The 16,011-nt window shown below is 38.2% G+C and overlaps 1 protein-coding gene and 1 long non-coding RNA gene across 2 annotated transcripts; one reads left to right on the forward strand and one right to left on the reverse strand.

Annotated features, from left to right (window-relative positions):
* Window positions 1–4,624: 4,624 nt before the first annotated feature.
* On the reverse strand, window positions 4,625–7,064 carry LOC149460571 (uncharacterized). The gene is made up of 2 exons (XR_016313048.1): window positions 6,928–7,064; window positions 4,625–5,912 (listed from the first exon to the last, which is right to left on the reverse strand). It is a non-coding gene; the product is annotated as an uncharacterized LOC149460571 (long non-coding RNA).
* A 1,503-nt stretch (window positions 7,065–8,567) lies between these two features.
* On the forward strand, window positions 8,568–14,803 carry FGF23 (fibroblast growth factor 23). Its single transcript, XM_089679482.1, has 3 exons — window positions 8,568–9,094; window positions 10,659–10,762; window positions 12,468–14,803. The coding sequence occupies exons 1-3, from the start codon at window positions 8,872–8,874 to the stop codon at window positions 12,900–12,902; spliced, it is 762 nt and encodes a 253-aa protein (XP_089535608.1). The 5' UTR covers window positions 8,568–8,871; the 3' UTR covers window positions 12,903–14,803.
* Window positions 14,804–16,011: the final 1,208 nt, after the last annotated feature.

Consider the following 16,011-nt stretch of genomic DNA (forward strand, 5'->3'; position numbering starts at 1 on the left):
AAAATAAAAAGCTAAAATAATATGGGTTCATAAGTGTGCACACCCTTAAACTAATACTTTGTTGAAGCACCTTTTGATTTGATTCCAGCACTCTGTCTTTTTTGGGTATGAGTCTATCAGCATGGCACATTTTGACTTGTTTCCCCTTGTACCCCCTGTTTCTTGTACCCCCCTGTTGACTTGTACCCCCTGTTTCACATTCAGCTGGACCTTGGCTGGAGATACAAGAGATGCCAACCTTGTCATTTAAATCTCCAATCAGGTACATGACAGTGGCACATGTGATTATAAACTATAAACTGGGGTTTGGCAACCAGTTGATTATAATCTACCTACCATGTTGGCCCCTCCATCTAAAATTATCTTCGCCCCTAAAATGCAGAGTGTCACTTGGAGGTGACATAGCTATATATCCTTCTGCATTGATCCCAACTGTCCCTCCTATCCCATCAATCATGTGCCCTTGTATGTAACATGGAATGGGTGGATGAGAAAGGGGGCCAGCTCACCAGAACATGTCTCACTGTCACTTCCTTGCACTGTTCTGCATGTGTGGGGGGTGGAGGAGTTAGATCACGGGAATAAAGACGAAATATCACCCCCAGCCAGCATGAAAATTCTGCCATACAGCCACAACAAGGGGAATACTGGTGGCACAAAGGACATGCAAGCAACAGAAAAGGAACCGAGCTGTGCAAATAATAAAAAAGCTAGACCCCAGCTACCGCTCAAATTACCAGTGAATCCCACTGACTACACTATAAAATTAAATCAATCTGAAAGATAGAAGTGGAGCTGTTTACATGACATACATTAAAAAGTGCTTTAATACTTTACAAAAAATATAACATACCAATGATACAAAACTGTCATATAAAAGTGTCCCAATAAAAAAGTGTCTTTAGTGGTGAATTGTGCCAATCTCTTTTTAGTGCACGTACCACCACATACCATCTTAAGACAGAGAACTCACCAAATGGCTAAGACACTTCACCTACGTAATGGGTCAGTTAAGTGCTTGTTGAACCAGGAAACTCCATCTCTAGACACCAGTCTCAGGATCCAGAACTCTCTACAGAATCCTTATAGCTCCAATACACTTATATTGTATGTTAGGATAAAAGAATCGCAAAAGGCATCCTCATAGCGCAACCAGTTTCATGTTGTATTTGTCTACAATAGCACACATACTCCAATACAAAAACCATTAATAACGCTCACTCACACTGAATTTTCAGCAATACCGTGGTCTATGGCACTCTCACATGTCAGTGAGAATTTTTAACATATGAGGGCATTGCAGCTGTGGGGTTTTGGAGGTGAGGGGAGTTCCGAATCCTGTGACTGGTATTCAGAGACGGAGTTTCTCAGTCCAAAAAGCACTTATTGACCCAGACAGTCAGGTCAGAATTAAGGCCAGCCAGACCAGAACTCAGTTCAGCCAGACCTGAAAATAGTTGAGCAAGTTGGCCTGGAGTACCAGTTGTTCTTCCTTCATGATGGACTCCTGCATTAGACTAAGGGTAGCCAGTCACATAAAATAATTGTGAATGAAAGTAATGGCAAGTTTACTACTGAAGCTAACTTTTAAAAAAAGTTAAGTTTATATTTTCACAGTGACACTTGTTTTATTATATTTTTCAAAATTGTCTTCATGTTGTCCTTACTTTTAAATAGGGCCTTGCTAATTGAATCTCTTTTTTTTTATAAAGGACACCTTACTGATCTTTGTGTTCTTCCATGTTGATCAGATAGATGTGCATTTGCAAAGGTTATCTACCTCTGCTCTAACCCTTCCACATTCTATCTGAACCAATGGCAGGAATTGTGATTTAATGCTGAACCCCAGACAGATGAAAAACACAAATTAATATACAGCACAACTCTGTATTCATTAACACATAATTAAATGTATTCTTTTAAATGCAAGCAGTATATCTGAAGTACCTGAATTTGACATGATATTTGCCTGCTGCAATGCCCTGTATAGCAGAGCTGAGTCCGGGGAAAGGAAGAAGTGGTCCAACGAGCATACAAGGAGAGAGCAGGGTGACAGAGAGACAAGCTTATAAGTCTGTTGCTTCTTCATTCACTGTCTATTCACAGGCTGGGGAGGGACAAGACCTGTAACTGTTACATAACTCCAGCAGAGAAAAATCAGGTTTCGTGCCCTGCCAGACAGGGCTGTGCTGTGTGGCAGAGCTGTGTAATTCATACAACTGGGTGGACATAAATACAAATCTTTTGGCAAGTAAAACAGTTCCTGTGCATTATATGGGTTTTATCTGTTCATTTAACTGTTTGCCTGGAGTTCAGCTTTTACATTTAATATTGGTTCTGGTTTGTACCATTGGGTTGAACTACATTTTGGGTTTTTGTATCCCAAACAGACTCCAATGAGAATACCTCCCTTAAGGTAAATCTGTAAGTAAAACCTAAACCAAAGTTTTGGATAGAGTACAGAAGGGTTAGACCATCTGTCAAGTCTATATTGCTGTCTGTGCCCCCATTAGGGCAATTCACCCCTCTATTTGTACTGGTGACCATTGTCACCAAGAAAGAAAGTGAGGTGAAATCCCAAACTTTAAAGTTTCCCTAGAACATGAAGAGGTGCAGGGAAAACTTCCAGCAAAGCAAGGCCGGATCTAGCCTTTCTGATTTGGGGGTGCAGCAAAAAACATCAGGGGGGCAGAGAATGCGAGGTCAACATGGCAGCATATAGAAGTCAGTAGGGCAGTGTACAGGGGGGCCAGCAGGGCAGATAGATAGGGACAGCAGTTTGTAGGGCAAAGTACAGAGTCCATTAGTTTGCAGGGCAGTTTACAGCGGGTTATCAAGGCAGTGTACAAGGGTTAGCAGGGCAGTGTGCAGGGGGTCAGCAGGACAGAGGATGAGAGGTCAGCAGGGGAGTGTACAAGACTCAGTATGGAAGAATATGACAAACTAAGCCCCGCATGTGTGAGCACCATGTCATGTCAGCATAAATCACCTCCCTCAAAGAAGAAAAAAGAGAACGAATCAGCATGCTCCCCCCAAGCATAACTTCTGTCTGCAAGCCAAAATTCTCCCCAAACAACAATGCAAAAATTCCCCCTCCTCCTAGTATAAATCCCCGCCCCAGTACAAATATTTGCCCCCCAAGCCCGCCTCCAATGCCCCCAATTCCCTTATTCTAGCACAAATCTCCCTCACCCAAAAAAATCATCCCTCCATGCACACATTCACCTTCCTCTCAAACTTCCCATCCAAGCACAAATCTCCAAATCCCCCCCAGTCCCCCCCTCTTAACCCAAATTCCCTCACCACCTCCTAGCAGAAATCCCCCAATCCCCCTTCTTGCACAAATCCACCACTACTCCCCCCTCCTAGCACAAATTACCCCACTAATCCCCCCTCCTAGCATAAACTGCCCAATCCCCCCTTCTAGCACAAATCACCCCCCCCCCCCCGCTAATTCCCCCTCCTAGCAAAAATCCCCCCTTCTAGCACAAATCTTCCAGCTAATCCCCTCTCCTAGCAAAATCCTCTCACTAATCCCCTCTCCTAGCACAAACCCCCCATCCACCTTCTAGCACGAATCCCCACCCCCTTCCCCAAATCTCCATCCTCCAATCCCCTCCCTATGACAAATTCCTCTAAATTTCTACTCCTAGCACAACCCCTTCCAAAGTACCCTTCCCAGCACAGATCCTCTCCCTTTCCAAATCCTCTGCCCCCACTTAGCCCAAATCCCCCGCCTCCTCTTAGCACAAATAGGCACAAAAATTTCCCCCATGTCCCCTCCTGGCTTAAATCTTCCCAAATCCTTCTCTTAGCAGAAATCCCCCATATAAATCGCCATTACAGTTTCCAGCACAGATAGCCCCTTCTCATCCCAAGCACAAATGGCTGTTCCCCCCCCCCCACACACCTCCCCCTCATTATGTACAATTTGACGGTAAACCCCCCTCCCCCCATCCTCCCAACTTACAGTCTGGAGGAGCTGTGCTGTGCTCTGCCCCCTCCTCCTATCAGAACAGCGCTGCTCCATATAGCTGATGACACAGTATCGTTCTGACCATGGGGCTGGACACAGTTTACCTGCCCCTATCTACATTTATTGCTGTGGGACATAAGCGGTCCTTGGAGGAAATAGGGGCAGGTATTGAAACTATGTACAGTCCAATGGACGGAGCGATCCTGTGTCATCAGCTATATGGAGCAGCGCTGTTCTGACAGGAGGGGGGGGGCAGAGCACAGAACCGTTAATCCTTGCTCTCTCATCACTTTCTGGACTTAACTGCTCCAGGCTTCCTTTCCTTTGTCCCGAATCTGAGTGTGGGGATGGGGGGGAAGGAGCTCAGCAGTCTGGGGGGGCACAACTGAAATCTGGGGGGGGGGCACAGCCCTCCCCAGCAACCCTTTAGATCTGGCCATGCAACAGAGACACCTATTATGAGGACAATTATCTAAGAAGCAAATTCTCCTCATTTAAATATTTCCTTTAACTTCCTGTGGTGTCACTGGGACAAAAAGTAAAGGGAAATTTCCCCTATTCCAGGGATTTTAACCCTAATCTATTCAAAACTAAAAAAGGTTTTGGTTATAGATATACTCTATACAAAGCCAAACTCTCAAGTGTAGCTCAGACGGAACAATTGTTTTTTATTTTCCATAATGGGGAACCATTACAAAAGCACAACAGCATGAACCTTTATTCAGTTGTATTTTGACCATGTAGCGTCTCGGCACTGAAGTACAAAAATGTAAAAACCTTCCAAGGGATTCCACTTGCCAGCCGCCATGACAATTTGAAAAACAGCCCCACAAAATATTGATGTGCAGTTATCCTGTGGTTTGAATGTAGGAAGATGCTATCATCAAAGAAATAACTATGATTGGAATGGATCTAGATGGTCAAGGTCTAGACAATGGACAACATACCAACACATTTGACCCTGACCCATAGGTATTTATTTGTTTAGAGTGTTTTTTTTCCACGCTCATCATCAGAGTTGACATCGACGTGCTACAAAACAGTCTGTGCATTTGCAGTGCATGGATTCTGTTTGTCACCTGCGGTGCGTGCGTGTGGCTTTGCTCGTAAACTAAGAATTATTGCTGCGAGCAGCACAGGTTGCACAAACTGGAACTCTGCACGAAAGATAAGCAAAGTTTATTCAACTTTTCAGTCTCTGATATTTTTTTCTTTTTGTTTTACCATGTAGTTGATCAGTAATCAGACTAATACCATACCACTTCATATGATAATAGACAAAAGGTGTCTAGCTTTAGGTTTAAGCAAGTGCAACTTTACAAGCAGAGTAGCATGATGTGATACTGCACTCATTTTTATTTAGATTAGTTATTAGCAGATTATTGTACTTTTAAAATATAACTAAATCTGGACTGAATTCTGACATATTGGATAATTATGGACAAGATGAACTTCTTGAACTTTCAATAAACTTTCACATGATGAATGCTATGGCTACTGAAAACCACTCGAATCCGGAAATTACTGGATTAAACTGTAAGTGATTTTGCAGCTCTGACATTTTCTTTATTATTTGTTGGTCCTTGATGTCATTGTCATGTCTGTTGGCTACTATATTGGGGCAATTAGTTATAAAAGGAGCAAAGGTGCCCAAAGACATGAGATGGCAGAAGACCAGCCACTAAATCTTTAGTATGGTCTTTAACACAAATGGTATTACTGAACAAGTCTGAGTGTTTATTATACAAGTTGTCCATAGTGTTGGTCTAATCTCAGCAGAAAAGTATTTTGATTTGCTTGGAAAATGTCATCTGTCCAGTTGATCCTTCCCCATAGATCAATCAGCCAAGACATGTCTGCAAAGGTCACAGAGTGGCGTTGGTAATGTAGTTGTCTTCTGGTCCAAAAATAATTGGTCAATCTGGTTATTTCATGCCTGTGGGCAATTTAAAGAGAAACTTTCAGCCCATCTAAAAGTATGTAACACAAGACATTCTTCCATATCTTTATTAACTTGAAAACCCTCCTCTGTGTGAACCACCTTTAAAACTAGTTTCAATTTGTTACTATTGTCAGGACTTCCATCATTTTTTAGGGCTAAGACCCATTCTTCTGTTACTGCCTATTTCAACAAATGTGCCCTTATTGGTCACTGAAGCACTCTCATTTGACAGAGAGGTGGTGGATGTCTCAAAGTCAGAAAAGTCAAGTTCACAGTAACACAATGGAACCAAGATCAGAGAGCCCTAACAAAGGTAATAGTAGGGACTGTAGAACTCTTAGGAAAGATACTACTTGTAAAGGTTTATAGTGGCTGACAGGCCTGATTCTGGTTTTCTGTTAGACCTGTATTTGATTCAAATGGAAATATATAATAGGAAGTGCACCAGGAACTCTAAGCCTCTTTTTGCAGTAGATGGAAAGAGACTGATTTAGACATACGTGCTCAGCTGCATTAGAGGTTCTTTTAGATATTTTATTGAGATAATCACAGTTTAGTTACCAGAATGTTACCAGAACCAACTGTTACCAAAAAACTAATTAGTGAAAGGTCTTTTTTTCTCCGACTCACCTTTTTGGAATGGGGTGGGGTGGGGGGGGGGGGGCATTAGTCTAAGAGCCAGGCTGAGAAACCAGGACTACCCTGCTAACAGCATCTTTGGTATCAAATAAAAAGGTGCAGGATACAAAAATGCCTTTTTATGTTTTTGTTGGTTGGTCAAGACTTCTTTCCTACCAGCTGCTATCTAAGGACCTTGGCCAAAATTAAGTTGAGGAGGAAGTCAAGAGCTGGGATACTGCATGAAGAATCCAGATCAGGAAGTTTATCTACTTTAGCACAAGATTTGGACAATTCTGTCATTAATTTCAGAGTTTGGATAAAGCCTCAAATGTTTTATACTGACCCATACAATACTTAAAAAAATATTGAAAAAAAAAATAGAATTTACCTTTTTAGCATCTTTTTTTCTTTATATTTTCTGGCTAACCTGGAGTATCAAAGTTGGTCTTCTTGAGCTTAAGTTTCCTCTTATGGCAAAAAAAGAAGAGACTGGTGAGCTCACTACAGCTGTTGGAAAGGCCAGCTAAGGCTGGAGGCCAATGTGGCCTATAAGCTCTGTAAAGTGGGTGGAGCTAAATAACAGAGGTGTATTTCATGGCAAAGGTAATTTTTCCTTTTTATATTCAGCAGATTTACTGAATGGTTCATTTTACTTCTTTGTCTGCTTATTACTTATGCAACAAAATATACCAATGTGAACTGGCAATCACTACCTTTTTTCCAATAGGAAACTCAAGATACTAAGGCGCTGGTTGCTATAAGCTACAATACATTTCCTGCTTAGTGCACTTTCCTACATAAAACCCAAAAATGCTTGCCAAACTTACCGTAATTAAACTTAAAAATAAGTAGGATCATTTTTGCATAGTCCAGTGCCCCAAATGATAGTAGAACAGAGCTTTAATAAATGCCACATCAAACCTACCTTGGCACTGCAACAAATCATTACTGGATGTAGGAACAGCTTCATCATCATTAAATATGCTGTACATTCAGCAATGCATTCATGCATAGAAATATATATATATATATATATATATATATGTATATATATATGAATTATAAAAAAAATTTATTTGATGTAATTAAGAAAATTTTAGTTGAACTGATTTTTAAAATCACCATTGGTTGTTTAGGCATTGCTAATTTTCATAATTTAATAGTTTTAGGTTACACACTTTTGTCACAATAACGATTTTCCACATCTGCATATATCTGGGCCATAAGGGTTCTTGGGAATAACATTGTAGACTACACAGCAATCTTGTGCTTTACAAGTGGATAATGTTTGAAAGGTTTCATTTTCCGTTAAGTGACTGCCCTCTAGATGTTAAAAATAAAACTGGAAGCATTTTCTTCTCGCTTTGAATTTTAACCATATTTAAAATGCATGGCCTCTTAGCAAAGTGAAGTTAAAAAAAATGAAAATAAAACCAGAAAGAAAAATATTAAAAATTAACACCTACAGCCGTTTGCCATTTTTACATTCTACTATATCAAAATAGATTTTAAGTTCTATAATGTCAAAATCATTTGATGAAACCAGATTTGGATTTTGTGGAATAGGAGTTTGTGGAATAATAGTAAATTTTGTCCAGTTTTTAATATAAAACATTAAAAGTACTAAATCCCCACCAAAAACAAGATAAAACAAACAAACGAAAAAAAATATATAGGAAAGATAAATGAAAATATATTATATACACATAAACAAACACTCATCCATATAAAAAATGTTTGTATCTGTCTATCTATCTTTCAGTTTTATTTGACAATAATACATTTATTATAATAGTGGATATAATCTGAATTAAGTTTTTACATTTTAATATATTATATACAAATTTATATCTCTTACGTTGATGCATTTTTGTATATACAAACAATACTTTTAAAGAACTTATACTATTTTTGTGTAAATTAATAATACTTTTATAGAAATTCAAAAAATTTGTCATTGAAATATATTTTAGTAAGAAAATATAACACTTATTTAGTAATAACATTATATAGCTGGATATAATAATAAAAAAAATAAACATCGTAATTGTTAATTATTAGTATTAAGAAAGTAACATTGATTTTTTTTCCCCAAGGGCATACACGTGCATTCCCTTTCCTTAAGTATTTTATGTCTCCGGGCTCTCTTCAATTTCTGCTGTTAAGACAAAAAAAGGATGTTCTTAATAAGCTTTTCCTGTGTGATGTCACCGAGTTGTTAGCCTTTATATATAGTGCAAAAAAGTTGGGAAGCATCTGAATCTCAGAGCAAGAGGACAGAAGACAGATCAGATTTCGCTAGCATTTCCCCTAGGCAAGACAAAAAAGAGGCATGTCCAGCACCAGACCAGGCAATAGGTTGGGGCTTTTCATATTTGCCCTGTCTAGTCTAAAGGTTAGTCTTGCCTTTCCCAATTCCTCCCCAGTAATCAGTTCTGGATGGGGGACTCCAGACAGACTGATGCACCTGTACACAGCAACAGAATGGAACAGCTTCCACCTGCAGATCAATCATGATGGGCAAATTGATGGATCCCCACATCAAACCATTTACAGTAAGTCTAATTATGACAAAATGTGTTAGACTTGGAAAAAATTGTGACTGAACAACTGAATTAATTTTCATAAGAGACAATATAATCAATGTTAAGAAAACCAGTAATGTAAAAATATGTAGGCTGCTATTAATGACTACTCCTGACAATGCAGTTTGACTGGCTGTCATAGATGGTGCTCTGGATTTGGTACATTGAGGTTGATTTATGAAAGTAAATGGGCTGTGCAACTTGCAAAGGAACTTTCTCTTTGCTTAGTGAATGAGGTGAAGATCTACTGAGTTTCATCATCCAATCATGTGCAGGCAAAAACAATATTTTTTGCATTTTCCTTGCATGTGATTGGGTAGTCTTTGCAAAGGGAATATTCAACGAATCCACTTGGTAGCTAAGTGAAAATTCCCTTGCAAAGTGAAAGTTTTTTTGCAAAGTGAACAGTCTTTTTGCCTTTAGTAAATCAATGTTGTTAATCAACATCAATAAATCACTGTAAAGATAAGGGTTTTTAACTTTTCTCTGACTTTCATTTGTTGTATGTATGTTCTGCAGCTCTGAAGTACTGTAGCTCAGCATTTTTAGAAGGAGCCCAGCCTTGGCAACACCTATGTTTTACTCCAGTGAAAGCTTAAATTTAATACAAAATTGAAGACAAAAACAATTTTAAAAAAGTTTAAATTGCTGCTAGCATTTTTTGCCATTTAAAACAGTAACCAAGCAATTACAATTTTCATACTTTAAGGCAACTTAGATAGGTTGTCAATATTATAATTGTTTTCATTACCTGTCATATTGAATCAGGGTTGTAGAGAATCAGCAAGACCTCAGTTGGGTTGATTTTCAAAAGAAATAGATTTAGGTTCCTCTGCACAAGATTGGGTATTAAAAATGAACACAGTCTTACCAGACTTGGACTGTACTCCAAATGAACCTGACTGAGCCCAAAGAGTAGTTTTGTGTGTTGCAGAGTGGAAATTGTATATCTCTGGTATACTTTGTCTATGTGAATTGACATATTTCACTGACAGCTGTAAATAACCATGGACAGTTAAAGACATTTAAAGTATAGAGAAAAATATAAATACTAAATACACAAAAAAATCATGTTAAGTACAATGGATATATAGCTGGAATTCCTGTTCAATAATATATCATAATACATCATAATACAGAATATTGTTTACAAAGTTTAATATGTCTGTCCTGTTTTAAAAAAAAAGTATAATAAAAAGAAGAGGTCAATGAGATTGATTTTTAAAGGCATTAGTTGCTTATCTAATTATCTCTGTAGGGAAACAAAAAAATTAACTATAAAACTCGAAAAATTCAAAGGAAATTCTGCACAATAATTGTAAAGCATATGAGGCCCAGAACACAGCTTTTCTACAATTTAAAAATTGTAATTTTTTTTAAAATACTGGCAAATCTTGGAAACAGAACTACACAAAGTTTTAAAAAAACACTTAAGATTGTACCAAAAAAAAGTATTTTCTTTTCTTTCCTATCCTTGCAATATATAAGAATTTGTATTATTTTTTAAATAATTCTGACTTCTTTTCTTTTAAAGGTGCATTAATGATTAAATCAGAGTCTGCTGGTAAAGTTGTCATCACTGGTGTCAAAAGTGGTCGCTACTTATGTATGGACAGATTCGGAGATGTTTTTGGATCAGTAAGTATTAAATCAGTAGTCATGTTCTATAAAATGCACAAAATCTGGTGCAGCTGTGCATGGTAGCTAATCAGCTTCAAACTTCAGGTTGTTCAATTAAGCTTTTACAACAAAACCTGGAAGCTGATTGGTTTCTATGCAGAGCTACATCAGATTTTGCACACTCCAGTTTTAGTGAATCAACTCCAACATGTCATTGTTAAATATATAGACACAATGATTTTTAATTGTCTTTTATTTTATGGAAGAAAATATGTTACCCTTATAAGCATTGTTACAGCACCATGGACAGTTGCTGTAATTCTAGAAACAACTATTTGGTTAGTAGATAGCTTCAGTAAGCCAAAAAGAAGCCCAGCCAGCACAACTTTCATGACAGGAATACTATTCATCAAAAGAATATAAACATTTACAGGTTACCTTTTCCTATTCTTGTGTACAGAAGTTTAGAAATGTAACCAATTAGATTGCTTGGCCTTATCCATTTTCTTACAAGCCATATTGCTTGCTGAATGATTAAAAATAACCAAAATTCTACACTTGCTGCAGAATAGTTTACATACATTTTTCCTACAAATATATAAAAAAAATTCCCATATTATGGAGACTACCACATTACCTCTTACCATCTAAATAAAAAAAAAACATGCCGAACATATCCTAGACCACAAAGAAGGGGCAGAATATGAGGGTAATTTTTCCCCATCCCCTTCTTCCATCAAGTTTAAATGCACCAGCTATAGGAAGGGAGCAGGATACATGTTCAGCACTTGATTATATGAAGCCGAATACCAGCATTAAGGTATGTTCTGGAGTTATTTATATTTAATTCGGCTGTGAGTAAGGGGCTATATTATTTATTTCAGGTACTTATGTAGTGCCATCAATCTATGCAGGGCTTTACATATATATATATATATATATATATATATATATATATATATATATATAGATATATATCTATCTATATATATATATAACAGTCCCTGCCCTCAAGGAGCTTACAATCTAAGAGCCCTAACTCACATTCATACACATACTAGGGCCATTTTAGGCAGGTACCAACTAACCTACCAATCTGTCTGCAGGAAAACATAAGCAGGAGGAGCTTCTAGTCATCTGCTAATGGTCACATGTTCAAATAAGAATAAAAAAACAGCCTTTGGGATACAGAGTAAAAATAAATCATTATTATCAATAAACTGTTTTAAATAGCCATACAAATATATATTTGAAATCAAATCTTCGATCCATCAATTAAGATGTAATATTCCACCCCCACTGTGTTTAGCTGGTTAGCAAGCATGGAGGAGAAGGGAGAGAGTGGGATGTCATTTACCACTGTGTATAAGCCCAAATGTGTGGCTGTATAGTCACATGGATTGCTCAGATGTGATGGAGAGGATATGCTCAGCATAGAAACTCACCGAAATTGAGCATGTGCAATAGCTGCCAACACTGCTCTGCAAAATCCCCAACTGCATTGGGGACATGGACAGAAGGGGGAGACAGTGGGAGAACAGCAGGATCAACCCGTTTTTTTTCAGAATACAGATAATGAATCTCACAATGAATGAATGAGTATGTACACAGCATTTATTGATTGTTTTTTATGATGTGGGTTTAGTGACACTTTAACGTATGCAAAAGAGATATCCTGATAAATAAACCTGATTGGTAATTATTGATGTGTACTGTTTACCAGCACTACTTTAGCTATGACGACTGCGTTTTCAAGCACGAAACTTTGGAGAATCGCCATGATGTCTACCATTCCCCAAAACACAATTATCTGCTGAGCCTCAAAAAGCCAAAACAGTTTTTCCGCCCAGGAATGGACTTGCCACCTTATTCTCAGTTTTTATCTATGGAGAACAAGATCCCTATTACCCGATTTATCACTCCTGAACCAGTCAGACACACCAGAAGCGCTGAGCTATATCCAGACCCCTTGAATGTTAGTCGGGAAAAGAAGACAACCCTGAATTATCCAACACCAAAGAATGCACAAGATGTCAGGCCGAATTTTAATCAAGAACCAGTAAGACGTAATCAACATGACAAGGTAGACCCTGATGACCCAATAGGTGTCATCAACACTAGAAAAGTCCACCCACGTCAGCCTTACAAAAAAAGATAATACCTTTTCCAGCACAAGACCTTCCACCAGTTTCTGAATAGACAAGGACTTGAAGTGACCATGTCAAAGGTTATATTTTGCAGGCTGAATATGTCATTAGACTGTATGAATGTAGCAACTGTTGTCCTGTCTTTACCCTGTTTGTAAATGTAAACAGCTCTGAAATGTCTTCAACCTTCAGCCTGGGTTCACACATGCGGTGTTGCATATTGCATGTGATCCGCACAGGAACCGCAACGCATTCCTGTGCAAATCACATGCAAATTCTGTGTGGTGCGATTTGAGCCATACATTTTGTATGGCTCAAATCACACTGCATCCACACCAAAAAGGTGCAGGACTAATTTTTTGGTCCTCACTAGAATCGGATTGCATAGGTATTCACATCCGATTCTGCACATCGCACCTCGTTTTGTGAACCTACTTCGGGGTGTTGTTAACTTAACATACACACCCGCAGCGGTTCGCATGAACAGGGTGCGATTGTGATGAGTTGTGGAATTCACACAGAAACCAGTGCGAATTCCGCACCGCATCAGTGTGAACCCAGGCTAAATGCTGTGATTAGCATGGCCAGACAGAAGAGTCAGAAACTGAATAGAACTTCTGAGCTCGTGCTACATTCATGCATTCTAGAAGCATATTTAGTCTGCAAAGTGTAAGTTGCTCTCAGGGTCACTTTAGATAATACCTGCATTAGGTACTATAGTTTAAGAAAAATAGGTCTGATTGAAGAAGCCATTCTGTGACTCAAATGTGACAAACTAGTTCAAGGACAGTGGCTTGTTGTATAGACTTAGCTTCACAGCCACAAATCTAGAGTCAGGGAATGGCTCCCTTCATTGGGAGTCTAATCGCAGTTTGGCTTAGTGGCAGAGATCCCTAATAAAAAAACAAAGCTAATATATATATATATATATCTGTATATAGATATATATATATATATATTTTTTTTTTCTTCATTGAATTGTAAAATATAAAGCTCTTTGTGACTTTCTGTGCCCTATGGGTAAAATACAGGCCTGATCGAGGCTGCATGTCTGAATTAGATTAACCTTTTCAAGGAAAAAAAGTAAAATGTAATACAACATGCCAAGCTAGGAAGTATACATTTTGGTGTTCGTTTATGACACACAGAATAGCTGAGATTCAGAGGATCACAGCTATTCTCTGGTCATTCACAGTTTATGACACCCAGGAGAATATGTTCAGCCCTTCTCTGGAGATCTGTGTTCTCCCTCCAGATTCTCCAGCCCAGAGCTGGAGAATCGGAGGGACCAAAAACTAAGCAGAGATAATTTACCTCTGCTTAGTAAACTGATCTTTTACTGTAATCTCGCGAGATTATAGTAAAATCAGCTGTTTTCCAGCGTTTGTAGACCGTTCTCCCTTCGTTTGGAGAACTGATCTACATATGCTTCATAAACGGCATTCACAGGAGAACTGTGTTCTCCGAGAATGCCGGAGAACTGAGCAGCGATCCATTACTGCTGGTTCATAAACGGACACCTTTGTGTCTTATCCATAAGGCACTCTGAATAGGAAACGTGATTTTCAAAGAATAAAATAGGACCTATACTAGTGAAAGCAAAGTTATAAACATGTTGCTTCAAAGCACACCTGCAAGACAAAAATAGGCTCATTTAAAGTTGGCCACACCAGAAGTATGTAATCACCTCCTCTTTGCTCCCGACCCACTATGTTTGGCCACAGAGAGCAAAGAAAAATACCCAATACGTCTAGGTATAGGAGCATGTGACTCACAGTCTTTTTCTTACTAACCATTGGTTTCAAAGCCAAAAGGTAAATAGTGAAAAATTCAGCTAATACTTACTGTCTTTGTGCAGCAGAACAGTTTGTCTACCTTTGGTTTTACTTTGTAGTATCGTTCCTTGTAAAAAAAAAAACCATATATATATATATATATATATATATGAAAATGCTAGCTGCCTGTCAGTCTGCTGACTTTAGTACTTTCTGAGCCACTGCCCCAAAACAAGTATGGAGAGCAAAAAGATCTGACTTTGAACTGGTTTTACTTGCTGTATGTTTGTTCTGGGCCAGTGACCCAAAAAGTATTAAAGGAAGCAAGCATTTTTTTAAATAGAATTTAAAATGCGACAGCCTCCAGATTTCTCTACCAATAGGCTTCCTTTAAATTGTATGCATAGCTAAAACTCTTTTTTTTTTCTACAAATTATGGATAGAGTGGTGAGGTATTAGAACTCATTAAATGTTTATTGTTGTCTGTGTTCCTGCTAGGTAGGTTTACTTTCTATGTTTGTCCGGGTAACAACTGTCACCAAGACAGAAAGTGATTGGGAAACCAAACTGTAGAGCTGTCACTGGGAAAGAGATAAGGGTAATTCTTCCAATGGAGTTACCTTTCCAGTGACAACTCTCTAAAAGAGGAACCCAACTAATTCTGTAGAGATTTCTTGTCGCTTTCTGTTATGTGTCCAGGACAGGAATTGAAGAAAAATCACCCCAAAGGCACACAGACAACATTTTAATCTTTCCCTACTAAATCCAAAAATAAAGGAAAAAATTTTGGCTATACATACACTGAACAACATTTTGTCAGGGATCTGTTATTACAAAACAGTACACTTTATGCAAGATTTGATACATGAATAGTGCAAAATCAACACAACAAAAATCACCATACAGAGAATCTGATTGTGCAAAATCCATAGTTTAATGGAAGCATATTGTATTGAAGAAAACATTTGGATGTTCCTTTGGCTCTGCCGAATCCACTCAAAGGATCTTAAGCATAAAGTTTCTGAAAAGAAAAAAGGTATTTTAAAATTGCAACAAACCAGATCCTTCTTTTCAGTTACAACATGAAAGATACAGTCTGATTGATTACTGTGGGCAAGGAGAATTGCTCTTTTTACATATCTTTATCCAAGAGGCTGAAAAATGGATCCAAATTGTTAGACGTCAGCCCTCATGCTACCCTTGGCTGGATGAGCGGTTTATTTTACTTTGGAATGTTGCACTAGTTTAAAATTTAAGGACCACTGGGTCCTTTGTCGCTAACTCAAATGGTCTATTTATTTAATATTTATCTATGAGTTTAAGAATGTAATATGGAACAAATGAT

Source organism: Staurois parvus, unplaced genomic scaffold, assembly GCF_062004578.1.
Source record: "Staurois parvus isolate SC_StPar_1 unplaced genomic scaffold, SC_StPar_1.0 ptg000225l, whole genome shotgun sequence".
Classification (NCBI taxonomy): domain Eukaryota; kingdom Metazoa; phylum Chordata; class Amphibia; order Anura; family Ranidae; genus Staurois; species Staurois parvus.